This window comes from Chiloscyllium punctatum, chromosome 3 (genome assembly GCF_047496795.1).
Source record: "Chiloscyllium punctatum isolate Juve2018m chromosome 3, sChiPun1.3, whole genome shotgun sequence".
Lineage (NCBI taxonomy): Eukaryota > Metazoa > Chordata > Chondrichthyes > Orectolobiformes > Hemiscylliidae > Chiloscyllium > Chiloscyllium punctatum.
The window spans coordinates 101,997,401-102,011,058 of NC_092741.1; the positions used below are offsets into that span (position 1 = coordinate 101,997,401).

At 39.6% G+C, this 13,658-nt stretch overlaps 1 protein-coding gene across 2 annotated transcripts in view; it reads left to right on the forward strand.

The window, feature by feature from the left end:
* The window catches only part of cad (carbamoyl-phosphate synthetase 2, aspartate transcarbamylase, and dihydroorotase), a 161,594-nt gene extending 148,585 nt beyond the window's left edge, over positions 1-13,009 (forward strand). For both annotated transcript variants that reach the window (XM_072557614.1, XM_072557624.1), the window contains 5 exons: positions 1,989-2,114; positions 3,460-3,615; positions 3,846-3,947; positions 5,537-5,631; positions 11,361-13,009. In XM_072557614.1, the coding sequence (XP_072413715.1) occupies positions 1,989-2,114; positions 3,460-3,615; positions 3,846-3,947; positions 5,537-5,631; positions 11,361-11,463 (582 nt within the window). In that variant the 3' untranslated portion in view covers positions 11,464-13,009. The remainder of the gene's footprint in view (positions 1-1,988; positions 2,115-3,459; positions 3,616-3,845; positions 3,948-5,536; positions 5,632-11,360) is intronic.
* Positions 13,010-13,658: the final 649 nt, after the last annotated feature.

Sequence of the window (13,658 nt, forward strand, 5' to 3'; positions counted from 1 at the left end):
GTCTCCTACACTTTAAAGAAACAAGTCTTAGCTTGTTCAACATCACCTTATAACTCAGATTGTTGAGTCCTGGCAACATTCTTGTGAATTTCTTCTGCACTCTTTCCAGTTTAATAACATCCTTCTTGTTAGCAAGGTGACCAAAACTGAACACAATATTCTGAGTGCAGCCTCACCAATGTCCTGTACAGCTGCAACATAATTTCCCAACTTTTATACTCAATGCCCTGACTGATGAAGGCCAGTGTGCCAGAAGCCACCTTCACTGCCCTGTCTACCTGCGACTCCATTTTCAGAGGTATTGAGGAAATAGCTCAGAGATTGATGTTTGTGTTGTTTTTACATGACCTTTCGGCTTAATTTTACTTTTTTTTGGCTGCAAATGGTATTCTTTCACAATGGGAAGTTTTGACTTTAATTATATTAGGTCTTTAGTAAGATATTGCTTCCAACTGGCCTTACTGTTCTAACATGGGCTAATTTCCTACAGTGTCTAATCTCCAAAATGTCCTGGTTTGAAGTAGAAAATTGTGTAAGATTGAACATAACATAATTTTGATGGAATTGCAAAACAAAGTGGTCATTTGATTTATTCTGAGGTTTGTCTAATAAACCGGTGTAAATGTTAGTAATTACTGTGAGAGCAGGCTTCTTTGCTGGAAAGAAGCTGCAAAGTATTCGCTCTTGGAGAATACTGGCATCATTTTTATGGTGATTAAACTGCTAGTCTCCCAAAACCCAAGAAAGTATTGAGGATGTTGGGTTGTAAGTACTTATGCTTTAAACTGTTTGCTTACTTCCAAGGTAGACAGTTAGTGGGCTGAAGTATAGCTAATCCATATTTTGACTAGGATAGGAGTTACGTTATTCTTGGAGATGGGCTGAGAGAGAAAGGTTTTCTGGAATATTCCTGAAATACTCAGGCACAGTCTGACAGGATCTGCAAGAAAGGGCAAACGGTTAAAAGTGTTTTTTTTTCAGGTCAGTCATGTAATCAGGGCATTTGCTTATGTTGAAATAATCAACTTTGTGAGGATTTGATCAAAATTGGAAAATTCCCTTAGCTTTTACAGTGAGAGCTTTTCCTTGCAATTGTCCCTCTAGTGCAAGCTATCTGAGAATGTTACCAGGTTAAGAAAGGAAAGGAATGAAAGGTAAACGTGGGAACTAAGTGTTTTTGACTGGATCTAGGAAAATTGAATGGCTACCAAAGGCACAGCATAAATAGACCTGCAAAGTAGATTTTTCTTTGCATTAAAAATAGGAATAAATAGTTCTATTATTTAAAGTATCAGTTGCTTGTAAAAATAATGTTTAGTAAATAAACTGACTACAATTAAAGTATTTAATGTGAATTCTTGTCACCCATTTCAGCTATCAGCTGGAAGTTCAAATTTCTTTACAGAAGTTTATGGAAACTATTTCTGTTCAGGTCATGCAACAGGATGGACTAAATTAATGAAACAATTAAGTGCTGGTTCTATTGTATTAATATAGTGATCTAGAACTGCTGAAGACAAATGTCTAAATGAACAGTTGCTAAGAATTTAAATGAAAAGTTGTGGCAGTTAAGTGTGGATGAGAGATTTAAGGTGAAGGATAAGTGATTGCACATTTAGTTTCTTTTAAGAAGGAATGTTAAAGTTCTGTATTGAATTTTTATAAATCTATACGTTTATTTAAACATAAGGTAAACTGACGAAGGAGCAGCGCTGTAAAAGCATGTGATTTCAAATAAACCTGTTGGACTATAACCTGGTGTCATGAGACTTATGACTTTGTTCACCCCAGTCCCAACACCAGCACCTCCACATCATTATAAATATCTAGCTTAATTTAAATATTTTTGTGACATCCAATTGGACTGGCTTGAATTCTGAATGTGCTGCTCAGTGTAATTTCCACTCCATGTGCTTAAGTGTATCATTGACAACACATAACTGGCAATTACAAAACAAAACACAAAACATTTACCTCTTTTCTTTCAGCTTGCTGCTAAACATTGCCGAAAGCCTATTATTAATGCAGGAGATGGTGTTGGTGAGCACCCAACTCAGGCATTGCTTGACATTTTTACTATTCGTGAGGAGCTGGGGACAGTGAATGGAATGACGGTAAGATATATTCTTCACATGAATAATTTTGCTGTAAGTAACTTGTCTGCTAATTCACTAAAGTCCACCATCTATAAGGCATTCCTCATCACCAACTCACAGTGGCAGTAGTGCATGTCATTTACAAGATGCACTACAGCAACTCAGAAAGGCGCTTTTGATGGTACTTTCTCAGCCCCTGATTCTTGTGGCCTAGATGGACAAAGGCCATCAGGTGTTATGGGATCACCGTTGCCTGCAAATTGCTCTCTCAAGGCTCATGCCACTCCAATTTGGAAATACATCACTAGCCCAGTCACAGTGAAGGAACAAAATACTGGAACTCCTTTAACAGCATTGTTGATGTATGCAGTCCACTGGACCGCAGCATTTCAAGAAGGCAGCTCACCACTACCATTTAGACCATAAAGGCTGGTATAGCCAGAGACATCTGCAGCCTATGAAAGCGAAAATATAAGAATCCTGTGTAAAAACTAACTTGAAGCTCTTCTAATCTAGTTAGAATGGTTAATTGTGGGTAGCATTGGGTTTGTTTTGTACCAAAGACAAAGACAGCAGATACATGAGAACACTGCCACCTGCAAGTTCCACTTTAAGTCACTCATCTTCCTCCCCTGGAAATGCATCACTTTCCTTCACTGTCACTGGGTCAAAGTTCTGGAGCTACCACCAAATGAACTGCAGTGATTCAAGAAAACAATTCACCAACATCACGTCCTACCAACTGAATTTTCAAAAAGCTTTTGCAGCCAAGATACTTTTTCTGATGTAGCTGAGTTATTTTTGCACCAACTTGGTTATTCCAGGTGATCAAAACTACTGGATTGTTAACGTGCAAATAGTATTGGCAGTTATTTTTCCCTTTATTATGATTTGATTTTGATGCAGGAAGTTGCGAATCTACTGCATGCTAAACTGCAATAACACGAAAATACTAAGGATTATTAAACGTCTTCTGTGTATATATTGTCACTGGATCTTACCAGATCTCACATTTAATAAGGAACAGTCCAATTTGGCAAATGCATCAATCTGGGACAAACTTATCAAACTAGCAAATGAAAACCAAAAGAACTATCGATGCTGTAAATCAGAAACAAAAACAGAAATTGGTAGAAAAGCTCGGCAAGTCTGGCAGCATCTGTGACAAGAAATCAAAGTTTAAAGTTTCAGGTCCGGTGACCCTTCCTCAGAGCTCATCTAAGGAAGGGTCACTGCACCTGAAATGTTAACTGATTTTTCTTCACAGATGCTGCCCGACCTGCTGAGCTTTTCCACCAATTTCAGTTTTTGTCATTGAACTAACAATTATTTTTACCACTTTGTAATTTTACTTGCTTAATAGATTACAATGGTTGGAGATCTGAAACATGGGAGAACAGTACATTCGCTGGCCTACCTTCTTACATTATACCGTGTTAATCTCCGATATGTTACTCCCAGAAACCTTCGCATGCCGCAAAATATCATACATTTTCTGGCATCTAGAGGAATCAAGCAGGTAAGCAAAACCGATGACATGTAGACTTAACTGGAGTTTAATTTGAACAGCTTACTTTTGAAAGTAGTAGTGTTGAATGTTAAACTTGTTATGTTTCGAATGGGCATGGTTCTAAGGACCCTTAGAATTCAAGAAACTTTAATATATGAACTCTGATCTAAAAATTTATTTGAATGCAGTTTTGCTGTTTACTTTCCAGTCTGCATATTAACACACATTTGTGTACACAGGAGGAATTTGATAGTTTGGAAGAGGCTTTGCCAGATACTGATGTGTTATACATGACAAGGATTCAGAAAGAAAGATTTGCCTCTGAGGAAGAATACAGAGCGGTAATAATTTAACATATATTTAAGAGAATATTGGGATGTCTCCAACCTCTCCACCTCCACCACCCAACATACACACACATCTATTTGAAAATCAAACGTAGAATTCTAGAACAGCATTTAAAGTTTCAGCTTCTTGAACCAATTTACCTAATAAAGCCAAAAATGATTGCAAAGGTAGCCTGAAGATGAATTTTTGTGGACTGCATTAGGTACATAGCCTCATTCTAGAACGAGGCATAATATGTTGGGCTTTGATAATGAAAGAGGATTAATTAATGAGCTTGCAGTGCAGAGAATGCAACAGTGATCATATCATTGTAGAATCTGCATTCAATTTATGATACTTGGGTCTCAAATTAGTCTTAACTGGAGGCAATTATGAAGCTATGAAGGCATTATTGGTTGCAGTGTACTGCGAAAATTGGTTCACATATAAGACTATAAATAAGCAATGGCAGAGTTTTGAAGGTATTCTGAAACACTCAATGAAGATGAATTCTATTAAAAAAGACTAACAAAGAAGGCTACTCCATTTGTGGGTAACAAGGAAGCTAACAATCATTGAATTGAAAGAAACTGCCTGAAATGCTATAAAGAATAATGACGTGGGTGGAGGTTGAGAGGATTTTAGTAACGAGCAAAAGGTGTCTAAAAGACTATAGTGGGGGGAATTAAATTAGCAAGGTTCCCCCCTGCACCCTCCCCCGTGGAGAATGAGATGAGGAAATTAACAATGGGAAACAAGGAAATGGCAGAGAGTATAAGTAGATATTTTGTATCTATCTTTACAATGGAAGAACCAAACACAGAGCCATAGAATCTGAAGTGTCAAATTGATAAGGGTAGGCTTAAAACCATCATTGTGACTGAGGAACATATGTAAGCATAATTAATGGGGTCTCTTATGTGTGCTGTCCCTCTCTCACATGCGCGCTGTCCCACACCGTCTCACACTGTTCCTCACATGCATGCTGTAGTCCCCCGTGACTCTCTGTCACGCATGCTGTTCCTTCTCTTTCTCTCACCCTGTCCCCTTGCGCTCTTGCTCGCTCTCTCAATTCACTGTTCCTCCCTCCCTCTCACGCTGGCTCACGACTTGTACACACTGTTTCCTTCTTGTGCTGCCCCCTCCTCAGCTCCTCTCATTATCTGTATCTGTTTCGCATGTGCTGCACCTCCATTGTTTGTTTCCTTTTTCCCTCCCCCACCGCCGCCGCACGTGCTATCCCCCCAACCTCATCTGAACCCCCCCCCGCCAACATATGCCTGCATGCTGTCACACTGGTGCTGTCACACTCTCACTGTCCCCCCCTCCCCCTTTCTTGCACTGGCTTGTCATTGGGTCTCTCACTCTCTCTCTCCTTTTGTTCTCCTCTTTTCCCCCCACCCCACCCCTGCTCTGTGAATCCCTCTCACTGTCATGAACTTTCCTACATTTTTGCTGGGAACCAACAACATTTTGCTCCATTGTTTACTCTCCTTGATCATTGTGTATTGGTTTAGAGACAATGTTCCTGTGTTTTTTTTTCAGTAATTTTTTAATTAATTGCAATTTTTTTCTGCCCACCCTATCTTTTTTTCACCCTAAGTGTTTTGGACAGTTTATTCTCACTCCTCACATCATGACAAAAGGCAAGAAGAAAATGGTGGTTATGCATCCATTGCCACGAGTTAATGAAGTTAGGTAAGATCTGTATATGTGTGTTTACAGTGAAGCTTTTTATATGCCAATTGGCATTCAGAAACATATTAAATGTTGACTCAGATTGGAATTTACCTGTGAATATGCATAGGATAATGTAAAATGAGAGAGTAAAACCTATTGATTATCAATTCCACAGTTCAATTGCAATGCTAGATAGAACATGAAATTGAATATAGAAAGGGGTATTTCACTATGGAAGAAGTAGGAATTATGAAGCTATGAAGGTACTATTGGCTGCAGTGTACTGCGAAAATTGGTTCACATATAAGACTATAAATAAGCAATGGCAGAGTTTGGAAGGTATTCTGAAACACTCAACGAAGATGAATTCTATTAAAAAAGACTAACAAAGAAGGCTACTCCATTTGTGGCTAACAAGGAAGCTAACAATCATTGATGGAGAGATACTGATGTTGGACTAGGGTGGACAAAGATAAAATTCGCACAACACTAGGTTACAGTCCAGCAGGTTTATTTGGAAGTACAGGTAGACAATCTGATTGAAGTCCAAAAGTTTTTTCATGAAGTTTTTTTTCTCATGAACAAGGTTGTTTGGCATGCAAGTAGTTAACCCAAGTCAATATCCACTCAATGCGTGTCACTCAGATGCAACGTGGTGGGGGGTGGGGCAGCACCAGCAGGTCTTGATTCTGTTTCAAGGCCCCGTTTTACTTAGTGAGTGTGCTCCTCCGATAGATTTCTAAACCTGTCACTTATTCTGAAATACGAAAAATTCTGAATTTTGAAAACCAGCTGATCCCAAGAGTTTCAGATAAAGGATTGTGCACCTGTACTAGCTTTCGGAACACTGCTCCTTCATCAAGTAGCTGTAGTGTGACTTGAACCCTCTGTGTCGATATGCATGATCATCTTGGAGATCCTCTCACCTGATGAAGGGGCAGCGCTCCGAAAGCTCGTACTTCCAAATAAACCTGTTGGACTGTAACCTGGTGTTGTGGGATGTTTAAGTTGAAATTGTGGCATCCATTATATCATTGCATTTGTCTGTACAGAGCTTTGCCTTAAGCTGGATGTATACCATTACCACTTATATTGATCTTTCTTCTTGCATGTTTTTGTGCACCATTCCCTTACTGCTGCTCTGTAGACTTGTTTGGACAAATATCTTCCCTTTCTATAAGACCATAAGAAATAGGAACAGCGTACCTTTAAGTTCCATACAGAACATGGAAAAGTACAGCACAGAACAGGCCCTTTGGACCACGATGTTGTACTGAGATTTAGTCCTAATGTAAATATAGTAACTTAACCTACGCAGCCCTCAACTCACTGCTATCCATGTGCATGTCCAGCAGTCGCTTAAATGTCCCCAATGACTCTGCTTCCACCGCCACAACTGGCAACGCATTCCATGCATGCACAACTCTCTGTGTAAAGAGCCTACCTTTGATGTTTCCTTTATACCTTCCTCCTAATATCTTCAAACTATGACTTCTCGTACCAGTCAATCCTGCCCTGGGGAATTGAATCTATTTATTCATCTCATTATTTTGTACACCTCGATCAGGTCTTCTCCTCCTCTCCAGAGAGAAAAGTCCGAGCTTATTCAACCTTTCTTCGTAACGCAAGCCCTCCAGTCCAGGCAGCATCCTGGTAAACCTTCTTTGCACCCTGTCCAAAGCCTTTCCTATAGTAGGGCGACCAGAACTGTACACAATATTCCAAGTGTGGTCTCACCGGGGACTTGTAGAGTTGCAGCAAAACCTCGCAGCTCTTAAACTCGATCCTCCTGTTATTGAAAGCCAAAACACCATATGCTTTCTGAACAACCCTGTCCACTTGGGTGACAACTTTGAGGGATCTATGCACTTGAACACCAAGATCCCTCTGTTCCTCCACACTGCCAAGAATCCTGTCTTTAATCCTATAGTCAGCATTCGAGTTCTACCTTCCAAAATGCATCACTTCGAATTTATCCAGAACTCCATCTGCCATTTCTCAGCCCAGCTCTGCATCCTGTCTATATTGTACTGCAGCCTGCAGTAGCCCTCTATACTATCAACGACACCTCCAACCTTTTGGTCATCTGCAAATTTACTAACCCACCCCTCAACCTCCTCATCCAAGTCATTTATAAAAACTACAAAGAGCAGAGGCCCAAGAACAGAGCTCTGTGGGACCCCACTCAACACTGTCTTCCAGGCAGAATACTTTCCATCTACAACCACTCTCTGCCTTCTGTCAGCCAGCCAATCCTGAATCCAGATAGCCAAATCTCCCTGTATCCCATACTTCCTGACTTTATGAATGAGTCTACCATGGGGAACCCTATCAAATGCCTTGCTGAAGTCCATATACACCACATCTACTGCTCGACTGTCATCGACCTGTCTTGACACCTCCTCAAAGAACTCAAAAACATTTGTGAGGCATGACCTGCCCCCCTCAAAGCCGTGCTGACTCCCTTTGCTTTGCCATATAGTCATAAATCCATGCATAGTCATATGTACTTCAGAATTAGATCTACCTTGCTACCAACCTTCCACTGCTGTTGTTGACCGCCTGGCTGCCATGAGTCTTTGCTATTAGTCGATCATTTGACAACTGGTGATATTCAGGCTTGGAGAGAAGGAACAGAGGAGTAGATTTGGATACTATCAGTATACATATGGCACCTGACCTCCTGCACAATGGGGCCTGAAGCAACATTTCGATGAGTAAAGGCAAGTTTGTCAATGATATGTCTTGGTTGGCTGCAAAGATAATTATACTGCAGATAGGAAGAAAAGCCATTGTTTGGTTTGCTCAGGAACCTAACAAAGGCAGTCTTTTGGACTGAATAATGAAGCAAAGACAATGGAGGTCGATGGTTTAGTAGATTTTGTTATTTGTTTGTGGGACTTGGACGTCGCTGGCTGGCCAGCACTAATAGCCGATCCATATTTGCCTTTGAGGAGGTGCCTTCTTGAATTACTGCAGTCCACTTGCTGTGGGTTGACCCACAGTGCCCTCCAGGGAGGGAATCCCAGGATTTTGACTCAACGACTGTAAAGGAACAGTGGTATTTCCAAGTCAGGGTGATGAGTGGCTTGGAGGTTAACTTGCAGGTGGTGGTGTTCCCAAGTACCTGCTGTCCTTATCCTTCTAGAAGGAAGCAGTCATGTGTTTGGAAGGTGCTGTCTAAGGATCTTTGGTGAATTTCTGCAGTGCATCTTGTAGATAGTACACACTGCTGCTACTGAGCGCCAGTGGTGGAGAGATGTGGCGCCAATCAAGCAGGTTGCTTTGTCCTTGATGGTGTCAAGTTTCTTGAGTGTTGTTGGAGCTACACTCATCCAGACAAATGGGGAGTATTCCATCTCATATCTGACTTGTTCCTTGTAGATGGTGGTGGACCTTTGGGTATCAGGAGGTGCAGTATCCCTAGTGTCTGACCTGCTTTTGTAGCCACTGTGTTTATGTGGTGAGTTCAGTTGAGTTTCTGGTCAATGGTAACCCCAAGGATGTTGATATTGGGGGATTCAGTGATGGTAACACTATTGAATGTAAAGGGGCGGAGGTTAGATCCTCCCTTATTGGTGCACATTTAAGAGAGGAGTATGAGGAACTGAACCAGAGTTGATAGGGATGATATTTGTAAATTGCTTATTGCAGGGAGGGATATGTTGAGTGAATTACAAAACCATGGGCAAGGCAATAGAAGTAAAGATTTGGTGAGAAACAGGTGGTTAAAAATGATGGTAGCACAGATGTTAAAGATGGTCACTTTGGCAATGAGAATGATGGCAGTTTTGAAAGTTAGAGATGTATTCATAATATGACATTATAATTTATCTCTCATATACATCTGAAGGAAAGTTGAGTGGGCATTAGTTTAGTGAGGTTGAGGTCAATTAAGCAACAGATGGGGTCTGCTGGGCATGACAGATGAGAGAGAAAGAAGTGAGATGTGTATACAGGCAGCTTTTGTTAGGAGGTTTGACATGGTGAGCAAGAGGAACAGGGAAGCAACAGATGGCTAACATTGCTGAGCATTTGCAATCCTTGGAGAAGCAACATCAAAATTTAGCATATTAGCATTTTGGCTATCTTTCATCTCCAGAAATTGCTTAAGCTTTTGAACTGAACGATGGTATTATATCCAGGACTTCAAAGTAACTTTTTTATTTGCATCGTTTCTGTCACAAAGCATCGAATCTGAAAATGTGATCAATCACATCTGATTAGTGTTTAACTGCCTTTGGTAAAATATTTTTAGAATACCTAAATGTATGTGGTCTTGTACATTGGTCATTTTATCTGTTCAGTTTCTAATCATTCTCCTCTTTCTTCACTTGCAATAAAGCTATTATTTTGGTAGAAAGTGGGCTGCCACTTTGACAGTTGACTAAAAACCAATGCATTTGACCAATTCTTTTCAAGAAAAGTAATAGGGAAATCCCTGGCAATTACAGCCAGTCAGTCTTATGTTTGTGGTCAGCAAGGTTTTGGAAAGAATTCTGTGGGATAGGATTAATAACTATGTGGAAAAGCATAGCATGATTAAAGGCAATCAGCATGGCTTTGTGAGGGATAGGTCATGCCACACAAGTCTTATTGAGTTTTTTGAGGAAGTGATGAGACAGATAGAAGATCAGCAGTGGATGTGATGTATATGGACTTCATGATAGGCGCATTCATAAAGTTTGCCAATGAACAAAGGTTGGAGGTGCCATTGATAGTATCCAAGGCTATTGCAGGCTGCAACACAACATTTTCAGGATGCAGAACTGAGCTGAGAAATGGTAGATGGAGGTCCACCCGGATAAATGCATTTTGGAAGGTCGAACTTGAATGCTGAATTAAAGATAGGATTCTTGGCAGTGTGGAGGAATAGAGGGATCTTGATGTTCAAGTACACAGATCCCTCAAAGTTGCCACCCAAGTGGATAGGATTGTCAAGAAAGCATATAGTGTTTTGGCTTTCATTAACAGGGGGATCGAGTTTAAGAGCCGTGAGGTCTTGGTGCAGCTCTGCAAAATCCTGGTGAGACCACACTTGGATTATTGTGTCCAGCTCTGTTTGCCCTATTATAGGAAAGATACTGAGGCTTTGGAGAGGGTGCAAAGAAGGTTTACCAGGATGCTGCCTGGACTGGAAGAGAGGTTGACTAAACTCAGACCTTTCTGGAGAGAAGGAGGAAGAGGCGTGACCTGATCGAGGTATAGAGGCTTGGATATACTCGATAGCCAGAGACTTTTTCCCAAGGCAGGATTGACTGGCACGAGGGGTCATAGTTTTAAGGTGTTAGGAGGAAAGTATAGAGGAGACATCAGAGGTAGGTTCTTTACAGAGTTGTGAATGCATGGAATGCGTTGCCAGCTGTGGTGGTGGAAACAGTGTCATTAAGGACATTTAAGCGACTGCTGGACATGCACATAGACAGCAGTGAATTGAAGGATGCGTAGGTTAGGTTATATTAGTTTAGATTAGGAATAATCTGCGGAACAACATCGTGGGCCAAAGGGCCTGTTCTGTGCTGTACTTTTCTATGCTCTATGAGAAACAAATCTTTCCGTAGTCTCTCCCTTCCTTTGGTGAGTTTTAAAACTGGATTCAAACTATAATCAAATTTTTAATGTAAAGAATAAAAAAAACCTATGCAGCTAATCCTTAGTGTACATCTTAACTTTTGATTTTAACTGAATTGAATCTTATACTTAACAAGTTTTACATTTACAATACTAATACCTTTGTTCCTCTTCAGTGTCGAGGTGGATTCTGATCCACGGGCAGCTTACTTCCGCCAAGCTGAAAATGGCATGTATGTGAGAATGGCTCTACTAGCAACAGTTTTGGGCAAGTTTTAAAACCACAGAAGACCAATATAAAAGCAAGAAAATGAATGGCATTCAGCAAATTTAAAAATACTTCATAAAATTTGTGATAGCTTTTTATGACTGTGGCTTTAAAGAGATGGAAATATCTGGGCTACTTTGGTTATCACTGTAAAATTTCCAAGTTTACAGGATTAATGTAATTCCATTATTTGCTGTCTTGTACTAGATCAGATCAGGTGTCATTTGTTTCTGACCTCGTGAAAAACACACCCTATTCATCTGCCCACTTGGAATAGGAGATTTAACGTGCAGCTATTAGCTGGTCACCACTTTTCCAAAAATACCCAGGCTTGTGACGTGGTCACAAGTGCCTTAGTCTCTAAAATAATGAACTACTCAGGACTTCACGATTTTTCAACTGTTCAGCAAACATTTTTCATCTGTCTGTGATTTTTTTTATATAAAGCTACTCTTTAAAACTGTAGTCACAATTTACTGCTACACAAAATTCTTCAGTAGTAAAGATTGAAAAAGTTCTGTCTGTGATTGCAAGTAATACAAGACTGGAAATTTTTGTTTTCAATTTTTTGTTATTTGAGTTGAGACATTTCATTTGCACCAGTTATTAAAATGAAATTAAGAATTTGCATACTCGAGCCGCAACACTGATTTCAACAGTGGTGATCTCAATATCTCTTAAGTCCTCTAAAGATATTCAATGTACTTCAAAGTGGAAATCATGTCTACAGGATATTCAGTGTTATACATTCCAGTTTTAGCAAATACATGTAACAGCACATTTAAAGATACTTGTGTTTGCAGAATTGTTTCAGAAATTGGTCCTTTTTTTTTGGAACAGTTCAAGTTTAGCTTCAATCTGCAGACTTTGTTTCAACCACATTAAACTGGAGATGAGGTGGCCCATAAATTCACAGAATCCCAAAAATACCTGAAAATAAGCATGTTTGGTGTATTAATGTGTTAGAAAAGTTATTATCTCCTATAGTCTGTTCACTACTTGGGGAATCTTTTTGGTCTGATCTATTTAGCAGTATAAAATTGTTTCATTGTTCAAGTGAAATTGATGAAGTTATTGACTGTGCTCTGAAGTACGCTTTAGGAACTAAAACCTTTGGATCAAAAATAAGATTTGTCAAAACTGGGCAAATCAAATTGCTGTGGAGTTGTAGATGTACCACTTCTGTAAGATTCCTGGGAAAGAATCAATGCATTTGAAGCTTTTCCATCTGAATGAGACTTATTATAGAGTCAACTTTGTAAAATGTGAGGCCACTGAAACATTTATGTATTGAAGTATTATTGATTGCTGGACTTTGTTGACTAAGTTTCTGTGTTCATATTTCTATGCATGTTAGATTGATTCTGATCTTGCAAAAATACCACATGTATGCTGTTATGATTGATCATATAGAACCTGGGCAGCTTTTGTTTTGTCATCAATGTGAACATTATGATTTTTGTTTAAAGTATTTTTCTGCACATTCACTGCTTGCTCACATTTTTTTTAGAAACTGAAAGATCTTTTGTTTAATAAAAAGAACTTAAACATGCTAAACTTCAGCCATTATTGCACCTGATCTCAATTTTGATTTCAAAAACCTCCGCACCAGCCAAAGCATACACAATTCAACACTCCAAACCTTCAGAAAGCTAGGACACTTGCCTCAGGAGTGAAAAAATAGTGGGGGAGGAGGAGACAATAATGGTTGTTATTGCTGAAATGCAGATATTCTCACACTCTTTCATATGAAGTAACTTGGCCGAACTGAACGGTTTATTGGTTGTTTACTTGCAACATAAGTTGGTTTGATTCTATAATCCACTATAAAATAAAATTTTGATTAATCCTAAGAGCAGTGCATTATTCAAACCGAGAGAATTTCCTCCTTTATCACATCGCTTAAATTAATTGCTTCAGTTTGTGATGTTAAATCTATAGCCCCTTCCATGAGTCGGCATGTAGCTGAGCTTAAGACTTTCTCCGCTTCAAGGGTGCTTCACGGTTTTAACTAAACACCCCTGCATGTATCTTGAAATTAAATCCCTTGCACTGAGGTAATCCATTTCTTAACAGTTTGTTTGCTTTTCTAGATGCGGCTGTTGCCCCTCTGCCAAACAAAAAATGTCCACTGTCTTTCAGTTGTAACATAATGCACAACATTTTACTGTGTTTGCTTGTATATAAAACTGAGAACCCATTTCCA